This window comes from Antechinus flavipes, chromosome 1, assembly GCF_016432865.1.
Source record: "Antechinus flavipes isolate AdamAnt ecotype Samford, QLD, Australia chromosome 1, AdamAnt_v2, whole genome shotgun sequence".
Classification (NCBI taxonomy): Eukaryota; Metazoa; Chordata; class Mammalia; order Dasyuromorphia; family Dasyuridae; genus Antechinus; species Antechinus flavipes.
In genome coordinates, this window is record NC_067398.1 from 379,856,334 (window position 1) to 379,872,974 (window position 16,641).

The 16,641-nt window shown below is 32.5% G+C and overlaps 1 protein-coding gene across 1 annotated transcript in view; it reads left to right on the forward strand.

Annotated features, from left to right (window-relative positions):
- PLEKHG4B (pleckstrin homology and RhoGEF domain containing G4B) overlaps positions 1 to 16,641 on the forward strand; it is a 207,233-nt gene that overhangs the window by 116,111 nt on the left and 74,481 nt on the right. Inside the window, exons 4-6 of the mRNA XM_051969770.1 lie at positions 9,766 to 9,972; positions 10,243 to 10,366; positions 13,537 to 13,630. Of these exons, the coding sequence (XP_051825730.1) occupies positions 9,766 to 9,972; positions 10,243 to 10,366; positions 13,537 to 13,630 (425 nt within the window). The remainder of the gene's footprint in view (positions 1 to 9,765; positions 9,973 to 10,242; positions 10,367 to 13,536; positions 13,631 to 16,641) is intronic.

Below are 16,641 nucleotides of genomic sequence, written 5' to 3' on the forward strand. Positions count from 1 at the left end.
ACCTGGATTCCTTGTGATCTCTCACTTACTATCTCAGATATACACATTTTTGCCAAAGCCTGTCAATTTCAGTTTTGAAATATCTGTCAAATATTCCTCCTTTCCTCCTCTAATGCTCCCACCACTCTAGTGCAGGACCTTGTTACTTCATGCCTAGATTATTGCAATAGCCTGCTTGTAGATCTGCCTGCTTTGAGTCTCATCCCACTCTAAACATCTTCCATTCAGCCTCCAAAGTAAATTTTCCTAAAATACAGGTTCTATCATGTCTCCCCCCCCCCCATTCAATAAATTTCATTGTCTCCCTATTGCCTCCAGGATAAAAGAAAAAAATGCTCTCTTTGGTATTCAAAGTTCTCAGTAATATAGCCCCATCTACTTTTCCAGGCTTCTTATATTTTATACCCCTCCATATATTCTTCAATCAGGTGATACTCTCAGGGATAAGACATTCCATGTGTTGACTCCCAACTTTTTCTCTGGCTATTCCCCATGACTGAAAAACTCTCCTTCCTTATCTTTGCCTATTGACTTCCCTGGCTTCCTTTAAGACTTAAGTAAAATACCACTTTCTATCTGTTTTAACTCCTCTTAATTATACTGGCTCTTACTTACTTCCTGTTTTTCCTATATAGAATTTGTTTCTACATATTTATATGTTTGTTAAATTGTGAACTTCTTGAGAACAGGGATTGCCTTTTGCAGCTTTTTGTGTCCTCGGTGTTTAGCACAGTACCTGGTACATAGTATATGCTTAAGAAGTATGTATGTGTATATATGTGTATATATATATATATACACACACACACACACATACACAATTTGCTTTAACAAAAGAAAAAACAAAATCAATCTATTAGTATAAAAGCGCAAAAATTGAATTCCCAACCAATGAAGAAGAAATAAAAACAATTTTTTCATTCACATAAATTGGATATATAGTTAGAAAAAATAAATTGTACAGAACAACTGAACAGGACATTTTATACATGACACAAACAAAATCTTAGAAAAGGAAGCTGAACAAATCACAAATGAATCAAAAATCACTCACAATAAAATGGATTTGCAAGAGAACTCCATCAAAGTCTTTTAAAAAATATAATAACATGCATTTTCAACATTCACCCTTGCAAAATCTTTTGTTCCAAATTTTTCTTTCCCTTCTCCCTGTCCCTCCCCTAGACAGCAAGTAATCCAATATATGTTAAACTTGTGCGATTTTTTATATATATTTCTACATTTATCATGCAACACAAGAAAAATCACACAAAAAGGAAAAAAATGAGAAAAAAAGCAAGCAAAAAACAACAAAAAAGATGAAAATACTATGTTGAAATCCACACTCAGTACCCACAGTCTTCTCTCTAGGCATAAATGGCTCTCTCCATCACTTGTCTATTGGAAATGGCCTAAATCACTTCATGGTTGTAAAGAGCCACATCCATCAGAATTGATCATCATATAATCTTGCTGTTGCTGTGTACCAAGATCTCCTGCTTCTGCTGACTTTATTTAGCATCAGTTCATATAAGTCTCTCCAGGCCTTCTGAAATCATCCTGTTGATTGTTTCTTATAGAACAATAATATTCCATAACATTTATATACCATAACTTATTAAGCCATTGCCCAGCTGATGAGCATCCACTCCATTTCCAGTTCCTTGCCACTACAAAAAGGACTTCTACAAACAATTTTGCACATGTGGGTCCTTTTACCTTTTTTATTATCTCTTTGGAATACAGACCCAGTAGAGACATTGCTAGTTTGTTGTTATTCGCTTGCATTTTGTTTTCTTACTCATTTACTTTCCTTTTTGATCTGATTTTTCTTGTGCAGCAAGAGAATTGTATAAATGTTTATACATGTTGAATTTAACATATATTTTGACATGTATAACATATATTGGATTAGTATCTAGGGGAGTTAGGAGGGGAAAAATATGAAACACAAACTTTAAATATAAAATAAAAAGCTTTAAAAATAAAAAAATAGAGACATTGCTGGATCAAAGGATATGCACAGTTTGATACCCCTTTGGACATAGCTCCAAATTGCTTTCCAGAATGGTCAGATGAGTTTACAACTCCACCAACAATGAATTACTATCCCAGTTTTCCCACATTCCCTCCAATATTTGTCATTATCTTTTCCTGTCATCTTAGCCAATTTGAGAGGTATGTGGTGGTTATCTCAGAGTTGTTTTAATTTTCATTTCTCTCATCAATAGTGATTTAGAGCATTTTTTCAAATGACTGGAAATAGTTTTAGTTTCTTCGTCTGAAAATTGTCTGTTCATATCCTTTGACAACTTATGAACTGGAAAATGGCTGGCATGCTTATAAATTTGAGTCAATTCTTTATATATTTTAGAAAGGGTTTATCAGAACCCTTGGAAGTAAAATTTTCCTTAGTTTTCTGCTTTCCTTCTAATCATGGCTACTTCGGTTTTGTTTGTACTGAAACTGTTTAATTTAATATAATCAAAAATTATCCATTTTGCATTTTATAATGTTCTCTAGTTCTTCTTTGGCCACAAATTCATTCCTTCTCTACAGATCTGAGAGATAGACTATTCATTGTTCTCCTAATTTGCTTATAGCATCACTCTTTATGTCTAAATCATGAATCCATTTCAACTTTATCTTGGTATAGGGTGTTAAGTGTTGGTCATTGTCTAGTTTCTGCCATACTATTTTCCAATTTAATCATCAATTTTTGTCAAATAGTGAGTTCTACACTTATCTTAGCCTAAAGACAGAGAAGCAATAAATAGTGAGTTCTTATCCCAGAAGCTGGAGTCTTTGAGTTTCTCAAATACTAGATTACTGTAGTCATTGACTATTGTATGTTGTGAACCTAAATTACTCCACTCATCAACTACTCTGTTTCTTAGCCTGTACCAATAAATATTTATTGATTGACTACAAATGAGGAAATGGAAGACAGGAAGGTTTATGGTATTTGCCCAAAGTTACATAGTTATTAAAATTAGGTAGGATTTTAACCCAGATCTTGTGCCTACAAAACTATCCCTACTGTTGGGGTCATTAAATGATGCATGAATAAGACCCCAACACTATGAGGTCCATTCTAGCTCTAGATTTATGATTCTCAGAATTAAGAAACAACAAATAAAACCAAAAAAGGGTTTATTATATGTCACTTATCATGTCAGTCAAGATCATGTTCTTAACTCCTCATTTATATTCCACAAATGGAACTTGACCTCATTCAAAACCTCCTGACTCCAAAATCAATTAGTTCTCTCAGTTCACTATGCACCATTCACTATCATTGTTATAGAAAAATAGGATTGTTATATTTCCAATGGTTAGAAAATGACTAAATAAAACATGGTAGGATGACATAATAGCATATTATATTTTTGGTTAAAATGGCTGAATGGTTAGAAGGCCCACTAGAAAGCATTAGATTCAAATGCTTTTTATGACATATATTTTAAGTTCCATAATTTCTCAGTACCTCAAGTATCTCTCTACCACAATGTGTTGAATGCTATCTGCCTTACTGAAAGGAGTTTCTACTTCAGGATAATCCCAACATTGTTGAAATCACAGGTATAAAGCAAATAGATATAGATATAGATATAGATCTTTATTTGTATATATAGATGAATATAAATATATAAACATATATGTATGTATATATATATATATATATTTTTTTTAACCTGATTTTTTTTTGGTGAGGTATTTAGAATTAGGTGATTTGCTCAGGATCACACAGCTAATAAGTTTTAAGTATGAGACCAGATTTGAACACAGGTCCTCCTGACTTTAGGGCATATATATATATATATGTAATTTCAATTGAGATTTTATATATATACTTTCAATTCTGGCTCTAGACTTCTATCACTATATAGGTCTTTCCCTATTGATGTATTTCATATTTATCCTTTTTATAATAGCATATTTAATTATATTACCATATCTGATTCTTCAATCACAGAAAATATAACAAAACTAATATTTCAAGATGACAAAGTGAGTTTTAAAAGTATTAAAAACAGATTCTAAGCTGTATCTTAGTAGTCTAAAATATAATTAAAAGCAAACCTGCTATATCCTCAGATTTTGACTAGAATTTCCATTTTTAATTCATCCTAAATATATCTAAGGCATAAATCCTATCTGGGCCTTCTTAGTCTCCTAGGGTTTCATTTGGTTGCTTCCTTCTGTTGTCTAAGTTGTACAATTGCAGGGGATTTAATCAGTCTGTTTTAGACTATTTTTTCTTGTTCAGTCATGTTCAACTCTTCATGACCCCATAGAACTTACTGTCTATGGGTTTTCTGTAGTCATTAGTCATTTCCTTCTATTATGGATTAAGGCAAAGAGAGATTATGTGACTTGCTCAAGATTATATGGCTAATAGTTGTCTGAGGCTGGACTTGAACTCAAAACTTCTTGACTCTAGGTCTAGTGCTCTATTGATTGAGACACCTAGCATCTCTTTTAGCTATTAGATCCAACAAAAAAGTTCTCTTGACACAGAAGATACTAAAAGGAGCTACACAAGCAAAAATATAAATTTCCTCAAAACAGATCCTCTCTATTCAGAAAAAAGCGGCTTTCCAAAAAAAAAAAACCAAAATAAAAAAAGTTTTAAATAAAAAAGAGAAAGCAGTTTTCCAGTTTAAAAAATTAGCTTCTCCCACCTTTCTGCTATTTGTTTTTCATCTGGAGTTAAATATTAATAATATTTATTATTATCACAGCAACAGTGATGACTCATTTTAAAAGAAATTTTAAAAGCATATTTGAAAAGGTTTAGCAAAATTCCTGACACGTAGTGGGTACTTAACAAATGTTTCCTTGTTCTTTTCACTTTTCTTACTTCCCTCACAACTCTTTGGAGAAGATCTTCCAAGTATTTGCAAATCTTGATTCTCCTATTACTTCTATTCCAAGTGCATTATTTTACAAATGAAGAAACTAAAACCCAGAGAAATTAAATGGGTTATCAAAGTCATTTTGTTAGTGAATTTAAATTTAGATCTTTGATTATGGATCCATTATTCTTTCCACTACTCTTCTCACATTTCCTATAATTACTCACATTCATTTCCTATGGCAAAACAACATACTATTAATTCATATTTTATAATTCATCCAGCCATTGTCCACTAGATGAGAACTCATTCTATTTCCAGCTTTTTTCATACAACCAAAAAATTCTGCTATGGATATTTTGGTATATATAGGATCTCTCTGTCATTGATTTTCTTGGGGCATACACCAATCCGTATGCTGTATTTCAAAAGAAAAAAATTAACTTTTGGAGGTTTTCTCTACTCTATAAATTTAGAGCTAGCTAATTTAGAAATGGTACAGTGGATAGGGTGCCAAGGCTGAAGTCAGGAAGATCTGAATTCAAATCCAACCTCAAAAATTTACTGGGAGTATGATGCTAAGTAACTAACTTAACCCTGTTTGCCTCAATTTTCTCATCTGTCAAATGAGCTGGAGAAGGAAATCGCAAATCATTCAAGTATCTTTGCCAGAAAACTTCAATGGGGTCACAAAGAGTCAGACATGACTAAAAGGACTGCACAACAACAATACATTATCTTACTAATCCATTCTAGGAATTTGTTATTTACTTATCTCTGACCCAAAGACCTTAATTACTTCAGGGAGGATAATGCTGATATATACATGAATCACTGAAGTCAGAATGCCAATTCTTGGTATTTTGCAGTCTACTTAACATTCATTGCATATATAAAGAAAGAATAAATTTGTTCTTGGGAGTGTTGTAAGGACTCAATTTTAAGTTTTCATGAATTTTCTCATCCCCTAGGTTGGGGACCTTTTGATAAATCAGTGTCCTATTTCTAAAATGTCTCACTCATGTGATGTGATAGGTATATAGAACAATGTCTATTAACAAATTTGTGCTCCCACACTAAAACTCCACTTCCCTTGCCTTTATAGTCACAAAAAATATAGAATGTAGAACTAAGGGCCTCTTATAGATCATATAGTCTAATTCCCTTATTTATATAGATGAAAGAAAGGAGGTCTGGAGAGAAGAAGGACCTTGACCAAGACTATGCAGGTGGTCAGTAGCAGAGTTTGCCTTTCTATTTCAAATCCATTGTTCTTTCTATCATTGCAATCTGTGGCATTTTTCTTGGGGTGATTCCTTGGATCAGAGGTAATTCAGTTAAACCAGTAATCTATAAAAATTATTTTCTCTTATCATGGCAAAATTTGATGGAATTGTGGTAGAATGGGAAATGAGCATTGATTCTGAAATCAGAAGTCACTTGTTTTTTTAGTCCTGTCTGATTTTTCATGATCTCATTTGCAGTTTTCTTGGCATTGGAGTGATTTGTCATCTCTTTTTCCGGCTCAGTTTACAGATGAGGAAATTGGGGCATACAAGGCTAAATCAGAAGACATGAGTTCAATTTCAGCCTTTGAGTGCTTATTAATGGTATAACTTTGGACACATCTTTTAACATTCCTGGGATTCACTGTATACATCAGTAAGATGGGAGTGGGTAATAAGGTAATTGTAGACTAACTAGCCTCTGAAATACTTCTAGATCTAGGTCCATGATTTTATAACAGCAAAGTCTGTATACAACTTTCTTCATTATATAGGATATATTTTGTCATTGTTTGGACATACTTCCATGTCTAGTTAATTTATTCTAATTTTAAAATATATATATATATATATTTACACATTTATATTTAATATCACACACTTCACATAATCTAATCCATTCATTCCACTTAATGAATTAGATTAATTAAATTATGTTATTTAATTTAGGGTTATATATTTATATTTAATATATTTCCTGATATATTACTCTTCTGCTTCTTCCTATCACCATCCCAATATGTTAGTCTTCTCTCTCCTCATATCACCATCACCTTAGTATAGTCCTTTGTTGCCTAGAGCTTTCCAACTTTGATTTCAGGTTCACCATTCTTCTCCTTCCAACTCCCAGTTAATACTATACATTACCAGATTAATCTTTCTGCACAGATCTGATAATATCTCTTCTCTAATCAAAACCTTTTAACTACTTATTGAGGAATGTTTACTTCCTGAAATTTAAGGTCATCTACAATCTGGTTCCAACATTATTTTATATGTCTCCTTCCAACCCCTGCGAATGCATTTTTATTATATTTTCTTTTTTATTATAAACAGTTTTTGTTACACATAATAAGAATTTTAGATACGCAGAAATGAACAAATCCAATGTAGAGTAAAATCTTCCCCAAAGCAATATTATCCGAAATATTTGCTTTTTTTAAAAAAAAATTGCAAACTTACCATCTGTTTGTTTTTTTCCTTTAGATTTCTTTGTATTTATAAAATTTTTATGTTTTTTCTATTGTAATCATTGCTATATATGATCTTATGTTTTCACTTTTATATCACTTTATATTAATATAGCTTTTTGTATCTTTCATATCATCATATTTTAAGTGGCTCTGTGATATTATATTACATTTAGGTTATAGTTTATTAAGCTGTTTCCCTAATCATTTAACAAATGGCTTTCTTTATTTTTTCCCTTTTACAAATTCAAAGAACTGATAATAGTTCTGTAGAAAAAGGTTTCTTTTAAAAGAAATAGCAGGATATAATCTTGCTAGTGTAATCACTTAATCAAAGTACAAATTATATATTTTTTTCATTTTCAACTTTTTATGCTTTGTAGAGTCCAAGTAAGATCTTATTGGGAAGATTATTAAATACCATATGAAAAAGATGGCCTTTGACCTGGTTAAGGAAGAATGGGTGGAATTTCAACATTTTTTTAATAGAATACAGTTTTGTTGCTGATATTGTAAGGTCATCTAAATACTTTTGTTTTAAACAGAGTAAATCATAGGCCTTATAAGAGTTTGCTAAGGGGTTCTGTCCATTTTCTGCTGCGGCAAAAGAAACATTATTTTCTTTCAGGAATGATTTCAGGATACATTTGACAGAATATCACTATGCTTCCTCTTTTGCAAGCCTGTATATATGCAAACATAACCTTTTATTCAAGTCTACCAAAAATCTAATAGCATGCTGTTTACCCCACCATTGAATTTTGTAGTTTTAAAATATTTGTTCTAATTTGATAGCTGTGAAAGGAATCTAAAAATTGTTTTAGTCTTCATTCCTTTGAATGTTAAGGATTTGATTAATTTCTCTCTTCTCAGACTCTGCCCTCCATTGTGCTTCAAACATACCCTCCATTTCCTTAACTCTTAGCATTCATACATGAATTTGTTCATGTTGTTGTTGTTATGTGTCCTTTGTTCTCAAAGAGGATCATGACATCAGGGATGTGAAGCCATGACATGCAAGTGAATTGGATTTAAGGGAGGAAGGACTGTGCAAGGTCACCTACCTCACTTTCCCCTTCAGAGCTATCTGAGTCCAGGGGCAACATATAGATCTATACCTGAACACCTTATCTTCACAATGTATATCTCTATCTATTGAAATTCCACCTATTCTTTCCTAACCAGGTCAAAGGCCATCTTTTCCATATGGTATTTAATGATCTTCCCAATAAGATCTTACTTAGACTCTACAAAGCAAAAAAAAAAAAGTTGAAAATGAAATCATTTTTGCCCCCAAGGAGGTTTATACTCTACTTAGAAATTTGACACATATATGAATGTGTAACACAAGTTAGAGAATGAAGAGGGGGGAAAGAGAAAGATCAAAGTATTCTAGGAAAAGTTATAGAAATATATATGTGTGTTTATTGGTTGAATGTCTTATGCACTTATGTTCATTGTATTATATACATTTGTTTCACAATTTTATCTCCCTTACAAAATTCTAAGTAACTTGAAAGGAGGGACCATGTCTTAATTCATCCTTGTATTTCTGCCAACATCTAGGAGAGTGTTCCAAATTTATAATTTATTGAATTTAAATAAAATTTTAATTTAAGAAAACATTAGCTCAAATACAATATTCTGTAAATTGTAAAGTGTTACATGTTTATAAATGTTAGTTATATAAAAATCTAAAAATATCTTGATTAGGGGGATGATTATTCATATTTTTAAAAAGTCTTCACTTTGCAAAATGTTTAATGCAGGACTTTTTGTGTTTTTTTTTTTTTTTTTATTTTTAAGCAATGAATTTCCTGGTATGCTTTTTTAAGGCTACACTTTAAAATTTTCATTTATGGCCAACTTTTTAGGAACATCTAATTAAGCAAAATTGTTCTGGACCAGATAGTCATAATGAATGAAAATAAATTAGTTAAGCATTTATTATATGCCACAAACTGTGCTAAGCCCTGAGAATACAAATATATAAAACAAAAGACAGTAGTCTCCTCCCTCAATAAGCTTATGTTCTAATGGGGAAGGCAACACATTTAGTAGAGAAGTGGCAAAGGAAAGAGTATTTTGGTCTAGGAAATGACATAATGAGTTGAGTCATAGAATAACTGACTGCCATTCTTTTCAGGAGCATAGAATTGATTTGATTACTGTTCCCAGAGCTAGAAGTAGAGCCAAGACAGATAGCTACAGTGGGCCAAGGTCAGTTAGCATGAACTCTCAGCAGTCAACGATAAGATCCAGACCTGTCCTTTGTGTGGAATGCAGCAGCACGGTTTGAAGCTGACTAGAAAGCCATCCATAAACCTTTTATTTTCTTGTGCATAATTTTTGAATTTGTACCTATTATAAACATCTTTAACCAGAAAGAAAAAAATCTTCCTTTCAACCAAGTCTCTTTCATTTGTCTAGATATTCTTCAGAATACATCCATAAGAGATGCAAATAACAGCTTCCAAAGCCATGAGTCCAACACATTTTCGAATGTATCCCCTGAATCGCTGCCCTGTGAGAGTGAACCATTGTCTACAAACACAGGAGACTTTTATCATAAGCTGCCCAATCAGTTACTTGAAATCAACCAAGAATTGCTTCAGTCTGGAGTCATTTCCATTCCTGGTAAGTTATATCCAAATCTCTGTCCACACAAGCACCTTCTAAAACTTGCCAGTCGCTTCAGTTCAAGCCAAACTACACACATTAGATGCTATTGAAACTATTTTACAAACACTTATGTTTACATTCCGACTGATTAATTCCCTGCTGTTGTTGCTCACCACTTTTCATGTGAAGCCAAGAATGGGATCCAGGCCAGATTAACACTGTGCCTTTCCATTTCTTTGTCATCTGGTACACAGGTTTCTCAGGGATGACTTTTTGTTTTTGCAGGAACCAGAGACCGTAATGGGAGGGCAGTGATACAGGTGTGCACCAGAAGTGCATTCTGGTCAAAGGAGCAGTTCTCAAGCAGTGAGCTCACCCGCCTTTTGATGTATCTCTACAGCATCCCCAGGTCAGACCAGCTTGCTCTTCTGCTTTCAGATTAAGTTGTGATGGCACAATCTGAGAAAGCCTTTTGTTTATTTATGGAGTTTTTCTTCCTTTCCAGGTGTAATGAAATGCAAATTTCATTCAATATGTTTAGTAGTTGGGTTAATTTAACTTTTTAGTCTTGTCTTCTAAATAAATCCTGTATAATTCCCTAGTTTAAATATAGAAATGCTGCAACATAGACTCATATATCTTGATAGATTTAGACAAGTACAAGAAAAAAGGAAGTCACTACTGGCATCAACTTTCTAAGTTTCATGGCCTTTCATGATCTAGCCCCAATCTTATTTCCTGCTATCCTCTGGCACAGACTAGTAAGGGAGACAAAATTAACACAGGAATCAGTTTAACATGTAATTGGGGGGAAATAAAATAGATTAAATTATAAAAAGAACTTAGGTGAAATAAATGTGCTTTTTTGCAAGAAGGAGGAAGAGAAAGAGGAGGGGAAGATGAAGTGTTGTCTATTAAGTGCTGTTAAGTCCATATTAAGTTCTATCACTGACTCATACTCTGTGGCAATGAGTAAGTCATTTAGTCCTTTAGTATCCCAAGAAATGCTCTAATCCTATAAATTCTCAATAAATTACATTGATGTAAGTAGCTTCTACATCTGGAATTCCTAACACTGATAAGATTACATCTGTGATCAATAATAATATTAATAATTATAACATTCACAATAATAATGATAATGATGATAATGGTAGGTGATGTTAATAATGATAACAAGCTTGATTGTGATGATAATAATAATACCATGTTTTCATTTCTGAATTTTGTGTGCTATAATAATTAATTATCCTTTGGTTATTTATCTGTAAATGCAGTCAAATCTCCTGAGAATAAGGAGAGTAAAAAGAGACTTTCTTTACTCATATTTCCTGACACTTAGGTGCCAAGAATGGTATTGTACCAGAATTTCTAAAGGAAGAGTCATAGCTTGAAGGCCTAGAACACTTATCCCAATCCTGTTGTTAAAGGGTCTACCATTCCATTCCCTCATCTAATTCTCTGTTCCATTAACATCTTTAACCAGAGGTTTTTTTGGTTTCTGCAAGAAATATCCTGAAATTAAAAAAAAAAGAAGAAAGAAGCAAAATTAGTTTAATTCACTCTAATTTCAAATAGTCAAAATAGTCAAATAATGAGCTCTACTCAGAAAAAAAATTTTTAATAAGCATATTATATCAAATCTCCAAAAAAAAATGGGAATTACAGACTTTAAGGATATCTACTTTCTTCCTTCAGTTCACCCTATTACTTAATTTTAGGTCAACCAAAGCTTTAATGTTCAAAGATACTTACTCAGTGACACACCAGAAAGTGCCAGAAGTAGGAGTTGAACCCAGGTTTTCCTGCTCTGGTACCATCTTTTGCCAAACTCTATCAATATTTTTTCCACTGTAGATAGCTAGGATAAACCAAGCTTTGATCTACCCTTTAAATACCTCAACTTTGGATCAATGACTTTCAAAACAAATCTTGGTGCTTCTTGGCCAAAAATCAGAATTATCCATATGATATATACATGGCTGACATGTTTATATATGTGTGTATATATTATCATTTATAAATATGTATATGTATATACACACATACACATATAAATGCACAAGGGTCAGACATATATATTTCCCTAAGTCTTTACCTAGATCTCAGGTCTCTTTCCATTCATATCTCTTTAGTATTTTTTTTCCTGGGCAGAATCCTAACATACTTTTTACTTTCTCAATTCACTTATAGACCCTGCAATTTTTGGCTGACTTTCAGGTCCTTTCCATTTTAGTTTGGATAAAAACCAAAAAGTCATAAGTCTTTTCTGTCTTGTTCTTTTAAGATAATATATATAGTTGATATGAGTCAAAATATCATTTTGTCTCTTTCAAGAGTATGATGAATCAAATCAAGGTCAGTGATCATGTAGACAATTTCTTGTTTTTAAGATCATAAGATTTATAGCTAGAAAGAACATTTGAAATCACAACTCCCTCATTTTACAGGTAAGGGAAATCAAGCTTGAGAAGTTAAGTGATTTTCTCAGAATGACACAAAGAATGAGGTTCAAAGCCAGGTCCTTTGATTTTAAATTCCATAATCAATGTTGTTCTAAACTCTGTCCATCTAGATTGTTTTACTTTGAATCCTCAACACATAGAACAGTGCCTGATATGTATTAGATGTCTAATAAATTCTTATTCATTAATTGTTTCATTAAAAATCAAAGTCTGCAATGGATTGCTATCTCACAATTACTTTCTATCTCTAAATCCCCTTTATTATGTACTTTTTGTTTAGTTTTCTAGTCATTATGCCAAATTGCTTCATAGGATTCTAGGGCATTCTTCCAGATACCATCTTTTCTAAGATACTGTTTTTTTTTTTCTCTCTCTCCTCGGTCTTTTTCAAAACACTTTAAATATATTTTCTTGTTGATTAATTAATATATTGTAACTACATTCTGTGATGGATTGCTATCTCACAATTACTTCATATCTATGGATCCCCTTTGTTTATGTACTTTTCATTTAATCTTTTAGTCTTTATGCCAGATTGTTCCATAGGGCATTTTTCCAGATACCATCTTTTCTAAGATATTAAGGATTTTTTCCTTCTTTCTTTCTCCTAAGTCCTTTTCAAAACATTTTAAATTTATTTTCTTGGTAGTGTTTTTTAAAAAGTTTCCTTAGGATTAAAACCAGGCTCTTTCTGTCAAGCATTTTATCTGTAGTTTGATGAAAGTTTTCTTAATGAAAAAAAATATATTGTTACATGGTCATGGAAGAGTATAACATGGTAGAGTACCGAGAAGGTTTTTTTTTAATGAATGCCATTTCTAAGATAGCCTTAGCAAATGATCTCTAGGAGCTTTTTTACAAATGTCTAAACTACAAGTACATCTATTTCATTTTTTTTTAAATTAGAAGGAATCTTCATTTTCATTAAGTGTGCCCTTATAGTGTGCCCTTATAGTGATGAAAAATTGGCCTGATTGTCAGTATAGTACTGTAGTTAGAGAGCCACAAATAACTTTAAAGATCATCTTTGTCTTATTGAAATGTTAGGAATACCCTTTCTTGCTAAGATATTTTAAATGTACAATTAAAAGTCATACTGCTTTTCTCTTTACAGGAAGGAAGTGAGGGATCTGGGACTGGTCATCTTAGTGGATGCTCGAAAATGCCAACCTGTCCCTGCTCTCTTCAGAGCTGTCATGGCATTACAGGTATGTTTGTTGCTCTTATTGTTTGTTGTTATTTGTTTTACAGATAAGGTTCAAAACCATGCCCTTTGATTCTAAATTTTATTTTCAATGTTGCTCTAAAACCTGTCCATCTAGATTGTTTTACTCTTGAATCCTCAATACTTAGCACACTGTCTGGCATGTATTCAATGCCTAATAACTTGTTGTTGATTAATTGATTTACTGTAATTACACTCTGTGATGGATTGCTATCTCACAATTACTTCATATCTCTTGATCCCCTTTGTTTATGTACTTTTTATTTAGTCTTCTAGTCTTTATGCCAGATTGTTTTATAGGATTCTGGGGCATTTTTCCAGATGTCATCTTTTCTAAGATGCCAAGATTTTTTTTTTCATCTTTCTCTCTCTTGGGTTCTTTTCAGAACACTTTAAATTTATTTCCTTAAGAATGTTTTTTAAAAAAAGTTTTCTTATACTTAAAACTAGGCTTTTTCTATCAATCATTTGATCTTGATAAAAGTTTGTTTGTTGTTACTTTAAAAAGCCTTTGTTTTGCCTTCAAAATTAATTAGACTGCTATTTATCTGGTAAAGTTAATGTTGTACTCTAAGGGAAGTAGTAATAGAGGAATTCTGGAGGATGAAGGTAGAGAAGTTATCACTAATACTTTCACTGAAATGAAATGTAAAGAATTGAAATAAGAGACCAAAAGGATATTGTATCTGTTCCAAAGTCAAGATTTAAAAAAAAAAAAAAAAGAACAAATTAGAGCCAAAGAATTTTTTTTCTTGGTATTATGCCAACTTTGTCCACTAGTTGCTGAAAATAGGGAAGCAGATCCAGAAGTTATTGCAAAGATTCTGTGGCATTTGATTTCATCAGTGGCTACTAGGATAACCTTTGTTTTTGGTAGTAACTGAAAGAAAAACAAACAGCAGTTCAGAAAGTTCTGTGGTGATGGAAAATCACATGGTTGGAGCATCAAGCATCCTTATTTGCTCTAAGGAACTGAAAGGTCTGTCAGGGTCAGGTTATGCAAAACCACAAAAAATTTGGGACTTTTAACCTATTTTCTTATGTATTTTAATATTCTGATACTTCAAGGCAACTCACAAAATAGTTTTTTTTTTTTTTTTGCCTTTCCTTGGATGTGGAAGGGGTTGAATGTCTGGACCCCAAAAGTAGCTTTGATTGGTCTTGACTTGAAAGGAGATCTCCTACAGAGGGCTCCATGGATCTGTGCTTAGCCTATTTAACATTTTTAATAATCAATTGATTAAATATATAGATGGTACCAGGTAAGAGAAATATAACTAAGCAAGATTTCATTTTTAAAAGATACGAGGAACATGTATAACTTTTATCAAATTTCTTATCATCTCAATGAGAGAAATAGGAAGGGAGAGGGGTAAGGAAATGTGGAACTCAAAATTGTTAGAAAGAAAGAAAGAAAGAAAGAAAGAAAGAAAGAAAGAAAGAAAGAAGAAAGAAAGAAAGAAAGAAAAAGAAAGAAAGAAAAAGAAAGAAAGAAAGAAGAAAGAAAGAAAAGAAAGAAAGAAAGAAAGAAAAGAGAAAGAAAGAAAGAAAGGAAGAAAGAAAGAAAGGAAGGAAAGAAAGAAAGGAAAAAGAAAGGAAGAAAGAAAGGAAAAAGAAAGGAAGGAAGGAGAAAGAAAGGAGAAAGAAAGGAAGGAAAGAAAGGAAGGAAGAAGGAGAAAGAAAGGAGAAAGAAAGGAGAAAGAAAGGAAGGAAGAAGGGAGAAAGGAAGAAAGGGAGAAAGAAAGAAGGAAGGAAGGAGAGAGGAAAAAGAAAGGAAGGAAAGAAGGAAGGAAGGAGAAAGAAAGGAGAAAGAAAGGAAGAAAGAAAGAAAGGAAGGAAAGAAAGAAAGGAAAAAGAAAGGAAGAAAGAAAGAAAAGAGAAAGAAACAAAGAAAGAAAGGAAGGAAGAAGGGAGAAAGGAAGAAAGGAAGAAAGGGAGAAAGAAAGGAAGGAAGGAGAAAGGTGAAAGGAAGAAAGGAAGGAAAGAAGGAAGGAAGGAAGGAGAAAGGTGAAAGAAAGAAGGGAGAAAGAAAGAAGAAAAGAAAAATTTAGAAGGCTAAAATTGACTAACATGTAATTGAAAAAATAAAATATTTTCATTTAAAAAAAAATCAATGATTAAAAAAATCCTGGTTAGTGGAATATATTTGAGACAACAGAATGCAATTTTACTCTATGTTAAGACAGGAATGATACTAGGACTATGGAGTTTAGTCCTGGTTGGCCCACATCTAGAATACTGAACTCCATTCTGAGTTTTGCATTTTAGGAAGGACACTAATAAACTAGAAAGTATTGAGCAAGCAGGATTTTAAAAGGTTTGGAATTAATGTCATGTCAGAATCTTTGAAAGTAATCAGCATTAGTCCCGATAAGAGCCTTAAATAATATAGGACTGCTGTCTTCAGGTCTTTGAAAAGCTACCATGTGGACAAAGAATTCAAGTTTTGCTTTGCTCCAAAGAGCAGAACTATGCTCAAAGGTTGGAAGTAACAAAGAAATAATTTTGGGTTTGATGTAAGGAAAAGCTTATTAAGAATTAGAGTCATTCAAAAGAGCTGCCTCCATAGAGAACACTCTCTCTTGAAATTTTCAAGCAAAGGTATGGCTTACATATTATAAAAGGGATGCTTTTTCAGGTGTAGTTTGGACTATGTGATTTTTGAAATCCCTTCATTTGCTGAGATTCTATGATTCCATGTTGTTGTGATGGTGATGATTTCTATATGCATCTTTCTTGTTTCATCAGGCATTTTGTTTTATCATTTCATCAATGCAACCACCCAGTAATTTAGGTGAGTGGGGAAGATATTAAAAATCACAGACCTTTAGAAAGGAACTTAAGAAGTTGTATAGTCCTAATTCTTTATTTTCAAGGGAGAAAAATTGAGGCTAAGTGAAAGGGGTAAGTGACTTTTCCTATTTCACATAGCTCAGTGAATGGGATAAGATAGAACTATAATCTTAGCCTCCAAACTCTCAGTCATATTTTACT